The sequence below is a fragment of the Chenopodium album genome, chromosome 13 (assembly GCF_948465745.1).
Source record: "Chenopodium album chromosome 13, dcCheAlbu1.1, whole genome shotgun sequence".
Taxonomy (NCBI): Eukaryota; Viridiplantae; Streptophyta; class Magnoliopsida; order Caryophyllales; family Amaranthaceae; genus Chenopodium; species Chenopodium album.
The window spans coordinates 51,753,180-51,766,434 of NC_137846.1; the positions used below are offsets into that span (position 1 = coordinate 51,753,180).

The 13,255-nt window shown below is 34.5% G+C and overlaps 1 protein-coding gene across 1 annotated transcript; it reads left to right on the forward strand.

The window, feature by feature from the left end:
• The first annotated feature begins 7,171 nt into the window (after window positions 1-7,171).
• Window positions 7,172-8,956, forward strand: LOC145575710 (uncharacterized). The gene has a single exon (XM_081633531.1). The coding sequence runs from the start codon at window positions 7,172-7,174 to the stop codon at window positions 8,954-8,956; it is 1,785 nt and encodes a 594-aa protein (XP_081489657.1).
• Window positions 8,957-13,255: the final 4,299 nt, after the last annotated feature.

The following is a 13,255-nucleotide window of genomic DNA, read 5'->3' on the forward strand; positions in this document are numbered from 1 at the left end:
TTTAATTTGTTGTTGTTTTTTGGTACCTTAACAATGATCCATTTGCTTTAAAGTTTGGTACCTTAACAAAGAATAAAAAGGCAGAAAGAGGTCTTTAATTTGTTGCTGAAAATGTTTATTTGTATTGTATATGTGCATGAGTTATCTAAGCAGAACCTCATATTATTTTTTTGATCATAAAAAATTTGAACATCTGTAGTAGGTCTATATGTTACTGCGTTGCTTTGAACCGAATTCATTATTGGTTGACCTTTGCCACTTTGAACTGAATTCACTATTAACTGAATTTTAAAGTGGGAACTGAATTCACTATTAACTAAGTTTTAAAGTGGGTATACAACTCTATTAATGTAGAATTGCAGACTACAATAATTAATTTAGGGGTTATTCACTATAATATGCAAGGAATATCACATTGTTTTATTGGTCATGTCTCGTTGTGAGTCGGTTTCTCTTATTTGGAGGTTTTGACATCATCATGTTTCACGTGAGTTGTGAGGTTGTTTGAATAGTAGTGTGCCATTGTCTTATAATTTTGGTCTTTTAGAAAGGGAACACTGTAGAATTAATTTCCTGATCTTGTACTTGATTTGAATGTATTTTCCCCTGTCAATATTTCTGTAATAGGTTGTCAGATATATTCAATGCTTAGTAGTCATAAGTTGAAGCCAAATAGTGAGACAATCAGAAAAATTATCAACATATATGAACGTTAGAATGAAATATGTGAGTTTTTAAAATGCACACCATTCTTCATTTTTCATTTCCCTGTTTTAGTCTACTTTTGCTTCATTTACCAGTTCATCTTTTGCTGCTCTCTGTAGTTTGATAATGCATATACCGTGTGAAGGATGTGGGAAAGATTAAGAAAGTTCCTTCAGCAAGTATGTTCAATGCTATATTGGCTGGTTATTAAGAAAGTTCCTTCAGAGAGGTGAATTTTCCAGTCTTTGGTCTTCCTGATTTAACTAAAGGTAAAATTATACTAAGTTCCTTCCTCTATTTCTAGAATTTGTGATTATTCTTATATAATTCTCAATCTAAAATCAAAATGTCAGTTATTTCATGTCATTTGATATAATTTGATAAAGTGCACAATTGCTGCTTAGCTCTTTAGTTTACTCACACTGTATTTTATATACTTCTTACTAATTATTTCATTCTGGGTCCTCAATGACCTTTGAGATGGAGAATTGATTATCTTCTATAATTAAATATTTTAAATTAACTTTTCTTTGCCAAGAATCAGACTTGATTCATAACTCCATTAATTTAATCTTGGACTTGACTATTGAACCTTAGATATATAGTATATATAAATATATATATTGGATTGAACCTTAGTGGAATTTTGTGGCTGTTTGGTTGTTTCTTCGCTGAGCTTGGACCTTATTGTCATTTGTCTTTGTTATTCTAGGATGTATATGTTTATCTTGATATTTATAATGCTAGTTTTATAGAAGTTTTGTCATAGAAGTTTTCAAAAGCCTATTAGCTCAAATGGTAGAGCAATGTGCTATTGCACATAGATGTAGGTTCAAGTCCTACATAGGTTATATTTATAGTAGCAAGTGTGAATTTGGAAAAAGAAAAAAATATTGTATTTTGGGCATCGCTATTGAAGAATTATATTTTTCATGAAATTACTTTACGCATCGCCTCATAAAAAGCAGATGACTCATAAAATACACCTAACGCGTCACCTATATGTAATACCCCGTATTTTTATGTATTTTTATAAAGTATTTAAGTATTAATAAAATGTATTGTCAAGGGCTCAAATATTTTAATTAAATATTTTAAAGGGTTAAAGTATTTTAAATATAAAGTTTTATAAAAGTAAAATACGTTTTGGGCCAAACGTTTATTAATTATTGGGCAATGTAAATTATTCCTACATACTCTTATTGGAATAACCCATTCCAAAACCCATAACTTAAGCCCTATCCCATAACTCAAGCCCACATTTTTATAAGCCCAAATTTAACCCTACACTCTCTACTCTATAAATACCCCATGAATCCCCAAAAATTTCCCACACAAAAAGGTTAGTCTTATTTTCTCTCTCCTTTGTTTTATTAATTTGTGTAATTATAATTATTGATTTATGGGTTTTGATTTTATTGTTTGAAATTAATTTAATTAGTATCAAATTGTATTTTGATGATTATACTTTATAATTTTTAGATTTTGTAAATTTTATAACCTAGGGTTTTTAATTATTGAAAATCATGATTTTAGGGTTTTGAATAATTGATTTAGGGCTTTTATAGTAATGATGTTTTGAAATTTTGGTGATTATAACTACTTATTAGTTTAACTTAATTCCAGATTATTTTGAACACGTAAATTCATGTTTTAATTATTAGATTTTCGTTCGTTAATATTAATCCCGTTTTAATCCCGATCAGATTCTAAACTCCTCCGATTTTGATAAAAAAAATAGTGTTTTTCGTGTGGAAACAACGTTTTAAGAAAGCACCACCCTCTCGTGGCCAAATTCAGCCTCTAAATATGATTTTCGGGCAATTTTTGATTTTTAACGAAGTTTTTTTTTATGCTTTAAATTTTATCCTTGAGTTTAAAGGGTAAGAGATAATTTAATGTTTCTATGGATAATTTAAGTATAAAGATGTATTTTGATGAAGTTTTAAAGGATTTTTGATTAGTTTAAAATGTTGGAATTGTATTTAAAGTAGTATAATTGTGATTTTTAATAAAAGAGTGTGATTATCCATTAAAAAGGAGTTTAATTAGGGGTTTAAAAATAATTTTCAGATTATTATAAGTTATTTAAAGTGAGTTTAAGTTGCTGGAAATTGTGCATACAAGGGTAATTAATATAGTATTATTGTCCCTTTATGTAGGAGACTTAATTCGAGAATTGTTGTAGTGTAATCGGCTACTTTAAGGGCTTATTTGAGGTACGTTCGCGTACTTAGCATATTTTGATGATGTGGAATCATGCTAGGCTTGATTTCAATCAATTACAAGTAGTATCATGCTAAGGTTTATGTATGGAATTGTGAATTAATGGTGTTGGTGATTGAATTGTGAAGCATGAATTATTTGTGATGGTTTATGGACTGGAAAATTATATTTTGGGCATGTTGTGTTTGAACCACACTTTTATTTATGGCATGTTAGAATGCATGATTAATTAAACTACATGTTTAATTATGTTAGGAATATTGAAAAGGAATTTTATTATGGTTCAAATAATTTTTATTGATGCTTTAAGCATGAGGAAGGAGCTATATAAGTGTCTATATACACAAGGGATAAATTGTATGTTGGTGCCTTTGTGCACTTAAGGTGTTTTTAACACCGAGGGATAGGATTTTCGGCGCTTTATGCGTTTAAGGTGTCTTTGACACTAAGGTAGAATTAAAAAGGGTTCAACATTAAATAATATGTGGTCACTAATTATTCAAGAATTAAATTGGTATGTTTGGTTGATTGAATAATTATGGTTGATTGATTTATTATGCTTTGAGAGTTGTCACTAAGTCCAATAACATGTAAATAACGTAAAGTGAAAGAGATTACGCACCAAAACTCTTGGAACGTATATACCTTGAGTATGAACAATGGAGGGAGTTATAGGGTTTTATATTTAACCATAACTTCTAATGGAGTACAGGATGCTGTACATTCCTTTTTATTTATTATTATGCGCAGGAATTCCTCCACCTTTGAGTGGTTTTGTCGCTGGCACGGTTAGCTCCCGTGTCAGTTAACCTCAATTTATTTGGGGGAGGTATAGTTGGAAACCCGTGCGATGCGTAATCAACGCTAAATGAATTATTTAGTGTCTAGTTAATGTGTCTTGTTGATTGTTGTGTGTGCTTGTAAACAGGTGCAATGAGATAAGTGTGTGTTGATAGGTGAAAGCATGTTAGTGTGTTTAATTACTCTTATGTACTCAGCTTTGCTGATTGTGTGTGTGTTTGTGTGTTTGGCCATGTCTTTACTTTGGCCCTACGACGACCCATTTTCTAATGGCGAGTAGTGGGGACAAGTAGAGAGGAGGTTTTCAGGTGATGAAACATATTCATGAATGAGCATGAGTGAAGAGCGAATCATCACTACTACAAAATTGGCCAAAGAGACCATAAATAATAGACCTGTTTACTACATAAGCGGTCTCTTTGTTCCAAGAGACCATTTACCATTAAAAACCGGTCTCAAAACAAATTCAAAAGACCAGTTTTTAAAGATAACCGGTCTCTTGGGGTATTTTAGAATATTCTAATATTTTAATTAAAATAGTTTGAGACCAATTGTTTTACAAAACCGGTCTCTAGGTGTTTTTTTATTTTTTTATTTTTTCAAATTAAAAATTGGCAGAGACCAGTGGAAAGTAATAACCGGTCTCTGCTTTTCCTAATTCTAAACCGCCAAAATCCCTAAAATAATTTAATTTCACTTAGCTTTCTCTCTGCTCGAAATTTTTGCTTTTCCCCCTTAGCTTACTCTAGTGTCGATCAAACTCTCCTCCCCTTGGCTTAGCTTGACACCGCGCTAAGGCTGCCGACGTACCTCCGTCCACCTCCACTTAAAGGCTGTCGACGCGACTGCACTGAAATTCCGTTGCTTGACTGCACTCAACTAATAATTGCATAATTGCATTCCATCTTTACACCACCGTTCGCACTCCATTGTTACACCACCGTTCACACTCCATCTTCCGGCGCACGGTAGCAACCGCAATTCCACCACTGAAGTTCGATTTTTCATTCAATTGTTGGAGAATTCTGCAATTGTAGGATTAAAACCCTAACTTTGGAGAAGCTAAGGCCGCGCGAGGTATTAATTTTTTTTTTCTTTCAGTTTCGATTTTTCATTCAATTGTTGTTGTAACTATGTATGTGGTACATATAATTCATAAAAATGAATGATTTTTGTTCATAATCTACTGTTTTATTGAGGTTGCATTGCCTTGGTTGTTTTGCTATATTATAAGAAGAATACTGTTATAAAAATGCATAATGATTCAAATTCTTTTCAGTTTTTCTATTATATCTATTTGCATAAAATTTGTATCTTAATCGTCTTGTTATACTGGTTAGTTGATTTGGCTTGGAGAGCTTTGTTTGAGATACGAGCAGTTATATATAGTAGTTCTTAGGAATTTGATTTTCCCGCAAAAGTTCTGTTTTGTACCTTTGTAAAAGGTGTATAAAATATAGTATATATAAGCTTACCCCACATGTAAGGATTCCTAAAATAATTGCATGTGAAAAAATATGTGCTATAAAAAATGACAGAACATGAATGTGGAAGCTCTTCAAATTTGATGTTCATGCTGCTCACATTAAAAAAAAATAGTAAATGACTAGTGGTCCATGTTTCTACTCTTTACTTTGTATAGTATATTGTTTGTGCTTAAAAAATGAATAGGAAGAGCTTATTGCTATTGTTTAATAAATATGATATTTGTTTTTTTACACAATATTAATATACTCTTGCAATTTATACATATATATATTTTTTTATAGATTTTGTAAATCTTGTGGTTATATTCCAAATTTCCTTTATATAAGCTTTACTTATGTGATATTTTTAAGTTAATTACTCTCAATCTTGTTTTTCGACTTTTATACAATATTACTATACTCATGCAATTATTGTTTTATTTATATATATTGTTTTTAGATGTTATAAATCTTGTGGTTATATTCTAAATTGCCTTTATATGAGATTTACATATGTGACAATTTTAAGATTTGAGGTCTTGTTCTTGGTGGTTAGAAATGGATCGAAATTGGATATCAACATCGAAGCCGGGTGGCCCTGAATATGAAGCAGGGGTTAAGGAATTTATTAAATTTGCAGTAGAAAACAGTGGAGGCCGCTCCAAGCTACGTTGTCCTTGTTTTATGTGTCATAATTTTTTGCATAAGAGACCCGATGAAATTCTCAATCATTTGAGTAAATAGGCATTTGATAAAACATATACCCGTTGGATCTGGCATGGAGAGTTTAGGGACATACAAGATAGTGGTAGTGGTGAGAAAAGGGATGATGTGCCCGAAGTTCATAATAATAATGAGGGTGATCGGTTGGAGGACATGTTGCATGCAGTTGAGGATCAATTTGATAACAACCCTTCCATGTTGGAGACCTTGTTAAACGACTCTGAAAAACCATTGTATGAAGGTTGCACTAAGTACACAAGGTTATCAGCCATACTCAAATTATACAACCTGAAGGCTGGTCATGGTTGGACAGACACAAGTTTTAATGTGTTATTGGAATTGGTGAAAGACATGCTTCCCAAAGACAATGTCCTTCCTATTGGTACATATGAGGCGAAAAAGACACTAAGCTCTATGGGTTTACCTTATGAGAAAATGCATGCTTGCCCTAATGATTGTGTATTGTATCGTAATCAATATGAATCGTTAGAGAGTTGTCCAATTTGTAAAGCCTCACGGTATAAGAAAGGGGATCGGGGAGTACCTGCCAAAACATTATGGTATTTTCCAATAGTACCAAGGTTAAAGAGGTTATTTTCAAAAGCAGAAGATGCAAAGAAGTTAACCTGGCATTTTGATGGTCGTGTAGACGATGGAATGCTTAGACACCCGGCTGACTCTCCGCAGTGGAGGTTTATTGATGCAAAATACCCCGAATTTGCGCATGAAAAGCGTAATTTACGCCTTGCAATGTCTACAGATGGTTTCAATCCATTTGGTTCCATGACTAGTACGTATAGTACTTGGCCCGTTATGTTGGTGACCTACAATTTACCCCCATCATTATGCATGAAGAGAAGGTATATGTTCCTTTTGTTGCTAATTTTAGGGCCAAAACAGCCGGGAAATGACATTGATGTGTACTTGGCACCTCTTATTGACGATTTGATTATGCTTTGGGAAGAAGGTGTGGAAGTGTTTGATGCACATCGCAATGAGAAGTTTAATCTGAAAGCGATGCTATTTTGCACCATTCAAGATTTTCTGGCTTATGGAAATCTTTCGGGGTATACTATGAAAGGGGAAACAGCTTGTCCTATTGGTATGGAGGATTGCAAAGGACAATGGTAAAGGAATCTGGAAAGCATTTTTATCCGGTTCATCGTCAATTTTTGCCATCTGATCATCCATATCGAAGGAGAAAAAATGCGTTTGATGGGACACAAGAATTCAAAGGGCGACCAAAAGTCATGTTAGGTGAAGAGGTCTTCGAAAAGGTGAAGGGCATTGAAATTACTTTTGGAAAGAAACACAGATCCACTCTTTCTAAGAAGGGTTTCAAAAAGTGTTCATGTTTTTGGCAACTGTCCTATTGGAAATTTCTCTTTGTGAGACATTCACTTGATGTTATGCATATTGAGAAGAATGTGTGTGATAGCTTGATTGGTACATTACTCAATATCCCCGGTAAGACCAAGGATGGTAAAAAATCTAGAGATGATTTGAAGCATATGGGGATTAGAGATGAATTGCATGCTGTTACGAATGAGAAAGGTCGAGCATACTTGCCTCCTGCTGCTTACACATTGTCCAGAAAAGAAAAAATCGAGTTTTGTGAAAGCTTGGCTGGAGTAAAAGTGCCCGAAGGTTATTCTTCGAATATTCGTAGCCTTGTGAACATGGAAACTTTGAAACTTGTAGGCCTTAAGTCTCATGATTTCCATGTTTTAATGCAGCACTTGTTACCTGTAGCAATTCGTTCTATTCTGCCTAAAAATGTTCGTTATGCTATAATTAGACTTTGCGGATTTTTTCATGCGATTTATATCAAAGTGATTGATCCAAGAGAGTTGACTGCATTAGAGGATGAAATTGTTGAAATTTTATGTCAATTAGAGATGTTTTTTCCTCCATCATTTTTTGATATCATGATCCATTTACCGATTCACTTGGTTAGAGAGATAAGATATTGTGGTCCAGTTCACATGAGAAATCAATGGTGTTTTGAAAGGAAAATGAGAACCTATAAGGGATATGTGAAGAACGCTTTTCATCCTAAAGGTTGTATTGCCGAACGACTATTTTACGAAGAAGTTCTTGCTTATTCCAATGACTATGTGCTAAATGCAATACGGATAGGGCTTCCTGTATCTCGTCATAGTGGAAGAATGAATGGTGAGGGGACCATAGGTCGAAAAGTACGTGACCTATCCTATGTTGATTGGCATAAGGCTCATTTATACATTCTTCATAATGAGGATGAAGTTATGCCGTATGTTGAGAAACACATGAGCTTCTTGAGGAAAAGCAACAGGAGAGCAAATGAGAAGTCATTAGCTGCTGAACATAGTAGGTCATTTATTAGTTGGCTAAAGGATTATGTAATGAAGGAGCTCATAGATTCGTCGACTCCAATTTCTGATCGACTAAAGACTTTGGCATTTGGACCCGATTTTAGTGCAACTTATTATTCTGCATATGTTATTAACGGTTGCACATTTTACACAAGGTTTCAAGATGAACTTAGTACTATGCAGAATAGTGGGGTTACTTTAGAGGCTGAAGCTATGCATTTCGCTAGTGCTAAAGACAAGAATCTTGTGTGTGGTATGATGAACTATTATGGGGTCATCGAAGAGATTTGTGAGCTGCATTACTCTAGTTTTTTGATACCTGTTTTTAAATGCCAATGGGTCGACAATAACAATGGGGTTGAACATGATAGGTTCGGGCTTACATTGGTGAATTTGAATAAAGTTGGTCACAAAGAAGATCCTTTCATACTAGCAAGTCAGGCAAGACAAGTCTTTTATATGACCGACCCATCGAACCAGAGAATGTCAGCAGTTATAGCACCAAAGCCCCGACATATTTTTGATGATTATAGTGAAGATAGTGTGTTGGATGATGGTTATGTTAGGAGAAAGGAGCAAGTACATATTGAGGTTGATGTTACAGATGATATTTCAATATATGTTAGAGATGACCACAATGAAGGCATGTGGGTTGACAAAGAAAAAAAGGGGAAAAAGTGAAAGCGTGGACATAATAAGTCCTTATGTATTTGAGGCGTGTTTCACTTACTAGGTGGTAACATTAATTTTCAAGTCTTACTTTGTTTGTGCAACTTGATTTATAAATGTTTGCTTGTCAAAATCATTTCTCATTGCCATCTATATATTAATGTTTAATTCACGTTATGGTTTTTATAGCATTTTATTTAGTTTTACTAACCAAATTGATTTTTTCTTTTTATCTTTTCAATAGGTTGATGGCTCGGAAAAGAAAGCTAGTGCTTTTTATTGTAATATTGTTGTTGTTGTTGTTGTTTAGTGATTAAAAAAGTGAGAAGAACAAATCTGTAATCTGATTTCCTAGTTCTTGTAGTATTGAAATGACTTCTCTGACACTATTGGCTAATGTCGTAGCTATACTGATTTTAGTTTGCTAATATCAGCATATTGTTTGCAGGTTCTGATCTAGCTTATGACAATACCTGTTTCAAAGCAGTTTAATTTATGATTTTGTATTTTCACAATGTAGGAGAAAGATCTTGAAAAGCAAGGAATACATGTCTCAAACGTGCCTCGACATTTGACTTGGATTAAAGCTCATTCTCACGTCAAGAATGGAGTTCTGACCGTTGACAATCCTGCTGATAAAGAAATCCATGATGCAATAGTAAGTTGGCAACAATTTGATGCAATTTCTTGGTGTTTTGGTAAACACCTGCATGTAATATAATTTCCTTTTCGGTTAAAAATAGACACTAACCCTTTATGATCTTGGCCTCGTTTTACAGATTAGATTGGAGGCCCAAGTACAAAAAGGTGAAATAGTTGCTACAGGTCGAGATGATATCTTGTCAAGAGCTTTAAACAAACCAGAGCATGAAGGTTCTGTTAGGGCTATTGGATTAGGCATAACTAACAAGGAGTACTTTGGATACAATAAACCAACCGCACCTAGCGAATTACATGCTAGAATGAATGCGATGAACTCAAGGATGGCAACAATGAGCAAGCAGCAAAACTTTATAATTTCCTTCATGATGTCATGCTTAACCCAAGAGCAATTAGGAGCATTCATGGCTGGTGGTGCTCAGCAAGGTGTTTTTGGTGGCGATCTTGCAAATTCAGGTGGGCTGCTTAGTGGGGAGGCAGCATGTTCGGGTGGTTTCCTGGGTGCTTTTGGGAACCATTTTGGTTATGGTGACATGAGTGGTTCTAGTAGCCAAGGGGCAGCTGGAAAAGTGTTGGATGCTGCTCATTTAGACAGCTCATTTGGTAATGGTGTCCCTCTTACACAACTTTTGATGGGAGGTATGGAAAGGCATGACGTTGAAAGGCATCACTTTGGACATGATTCACCTGTGGATAAATCTCACGAACAAGCCTATACTGAGCAAAGAATTGCGACAAACTCAGAACCTCAGTACACAAAAAGCCCAATCGTGGTCCATCCTCAACTTCAGAACCTCGAGACAGCGACGAAGGCAGAGGCATACCATGTTCCTTGGCCTGAGGAGAACCATATGATTCCAGTTGAGCATACTCCAATCCCCTCACATCAAAGTCAAGTTGTGAATACCAACAGCAACTATACTTTTCCCGAGGTAATACCTGCTTGAATTATGGGCTTTGTTTTCAAGTCTCATATAATGATAAGGTCATTTAAGCGAGATTTCATGTTTGATATCTGGTTGAGCCTTTTGTTTTCAGGGATGGAGTGATTGCCGCTTGGCAATTGAGGGAAACGACAAAGAGCTACACATTGTAGCTAACGGAAAAGTTTACATAGAAAACAACACGGAAGTTCTTGGTAATCATAACATATCGTTGCCCCATGGTCATCGTCGAGTAACCATTACAGAAGATTTAATGCCTTCTGCTCCCTTGCCATGTCCCAACGATGAATTGATCTTTGTTTGTCAAGCTAAGAAGGCTTTCACAGATTGGCCAAATCATTTGATACTGCCCCCACAGGTAAAGGAGCAAATCTGCAGTCTTTTTCTACTGTGCTGTTGCTACTGCATTCTGCATTCTGGTAATCTGCATTCTGCATTCTGGTAATCTGCATTCTACATTCTGGTAATCTGCATTCTGGTATTCTGTATTCTGCATTCTGATAATTTAATAAAATTGCATATATATGCTACTAATTTGTAGATTATGTTGGATTGTTGATTAGCGTTAAGGAGAGGCTGTGCCAAGATTCAATCAAGGGAGATTAAGAATTTCAGATACAATAAAGAAAAACTTGATTAAAAACCATAATTAGTTTGGAATTTCAGATACAATAAAGAAAAACTTGAATAAAAACAATAAAGAATGTGTAGTATGGTATGAGTTGGCTGACGAGTTGGTGGTGTGGAATGTGAGGTTACTCTATGGAGAATGTAAATGGATGGTTAATGATTGCTGGAAGATAATACTGAAGTGTCATTATACTAGAAACTATGGAGTATTTGCAAGAAGAAAATCTTTCATTGCAGACTTATGGTTTATGAGCTGCACATTTGAAATTTGTGACCCAAAGTGAGTAGAATCTTAATCACCATAGAAAGATGTTCAAATGTAATTTTGGATTATGCAGATTCTGTTTGTTCAATTGCTACTCTCTAGTCCCGCCTTCTATGTTTACTAAGCACGTGAGTTTAAATGTATTAGACTTTTGGTTGGTCAGTGATTTCTTGGATGTAGGATATTGTATATTGTTACAATCAGGAGATTATTGGTGTGATAGTTGTTCTTTTCCAAGGGATTACATAGTAGGGTGCTGTAGGGAATAATTTCAAGCCTTTAAAAATTCCACTAGCTTGAACCCCACTGTGATCATACACTAAAGTACGGTGGCGTCCAAAAGGGAAGAATATAGAGCAAAAGAGTCGCCAACAAGTTTTTAAGGAACTTGTAAACCGTTCACAGGATGAAGGTTACACCCCTTAACGATCCAAGAGATCGTCAACTCCATAAGGTCATGAACCAAATAAGGGTTCGGGGATGATGGTATAAATCCAACCTAAAAGAGATAGAACCTGCCCTAATAATAGGCATCTACTTTATTCTGCTCGTATTCATGTGCGCTTTCTGACTAACATACAATCAATAGGTTAACCCTAAACCTGTTTAATCTATGTTGGTTGAATTTAATGCACAAACAAACTATTATTGGCGATCACTTGAATTATAATCACAATTAACCCTAACAAGATTATTAATTATCTTATTAAGCGTGATTGCAAGTACCAATTCCCTTTAACATTCAATAATAGGTGATCAAGCAATAACAATAAATATAATGTATCAAGCAACATAATAAATAATCAACATCATAAAAATAAATTATAATTATAATCATGCTAAAGCATAGCAAGATCCTAGGCATGATACTAACAAGATTAATAACAAACCCTAGCATGTCACTAAGAGATAAAAATCAAATCTCTAGCCCTAACATGATACTAACATGAATTAATATTAGAAAGAACATAGGAAGCATCGTACTTTTAATCATACTTGATATTAAAGTTACCCTAGACATGATACTAGGAATCAAAATAACAATCTAAGCATGATATCTATATCATAATATCAATTAAACCATTAAAGTACTTACTTGGATGCCTCGTACCTCTTTCTAATAACAAAATACACACGTTAGTAACTTCAAGGAAAATAATAAACAAACAATTGAATTAAATAATTGAAATAGAGATTTGGGACCAAACCCTCAGAAATTAAAACCTTTCACGTCAAGGGCGAAGGCAACTTCGAATATGGCTAGGTATATCAAGGTCTTGTGAATGCGGAATTTTGTATGAGAAAGCAAGAAAGAATAAAAGAAAAGAATTCTAATGAATGAAAGAGATGAATGAAAAAGATGAATGAAAAAGATTGATGAATAATTTGTGAATAAAGAGAGTTGATGATCGATGATGCTTGTTAATGAATGAAGAAGAGGATTGATGATTCTTGGTGAATCTTGATGAATGAAAACGGAGTTTTTGATACGATATTTATAGAGAAAATCATCCAAAAAAGATAATTTAACAAAACAGAGTCTGAAGATCGAAAATCAACCTTGGCGCCAGCCCTGGCTAATTGGCGCCAGGACCAGTGGCTAGCGCCAGGCGCCAATGGCTAGCGCCTGGCGCCAATCCTGGTTCCAGGCGCCAAGGCCTGGGGTTGGACGCCAAAGTGGTTTTCAACGCGTTTTCGAAAATCTGATAAATTTCCCGTACTGGAAGATAAAATAATATAATTCCATCGAAAATGCTATTTGATCTTGATTAAAACTCTGAAGAGTCCTAATTGAATTAGAAAATGATAAAA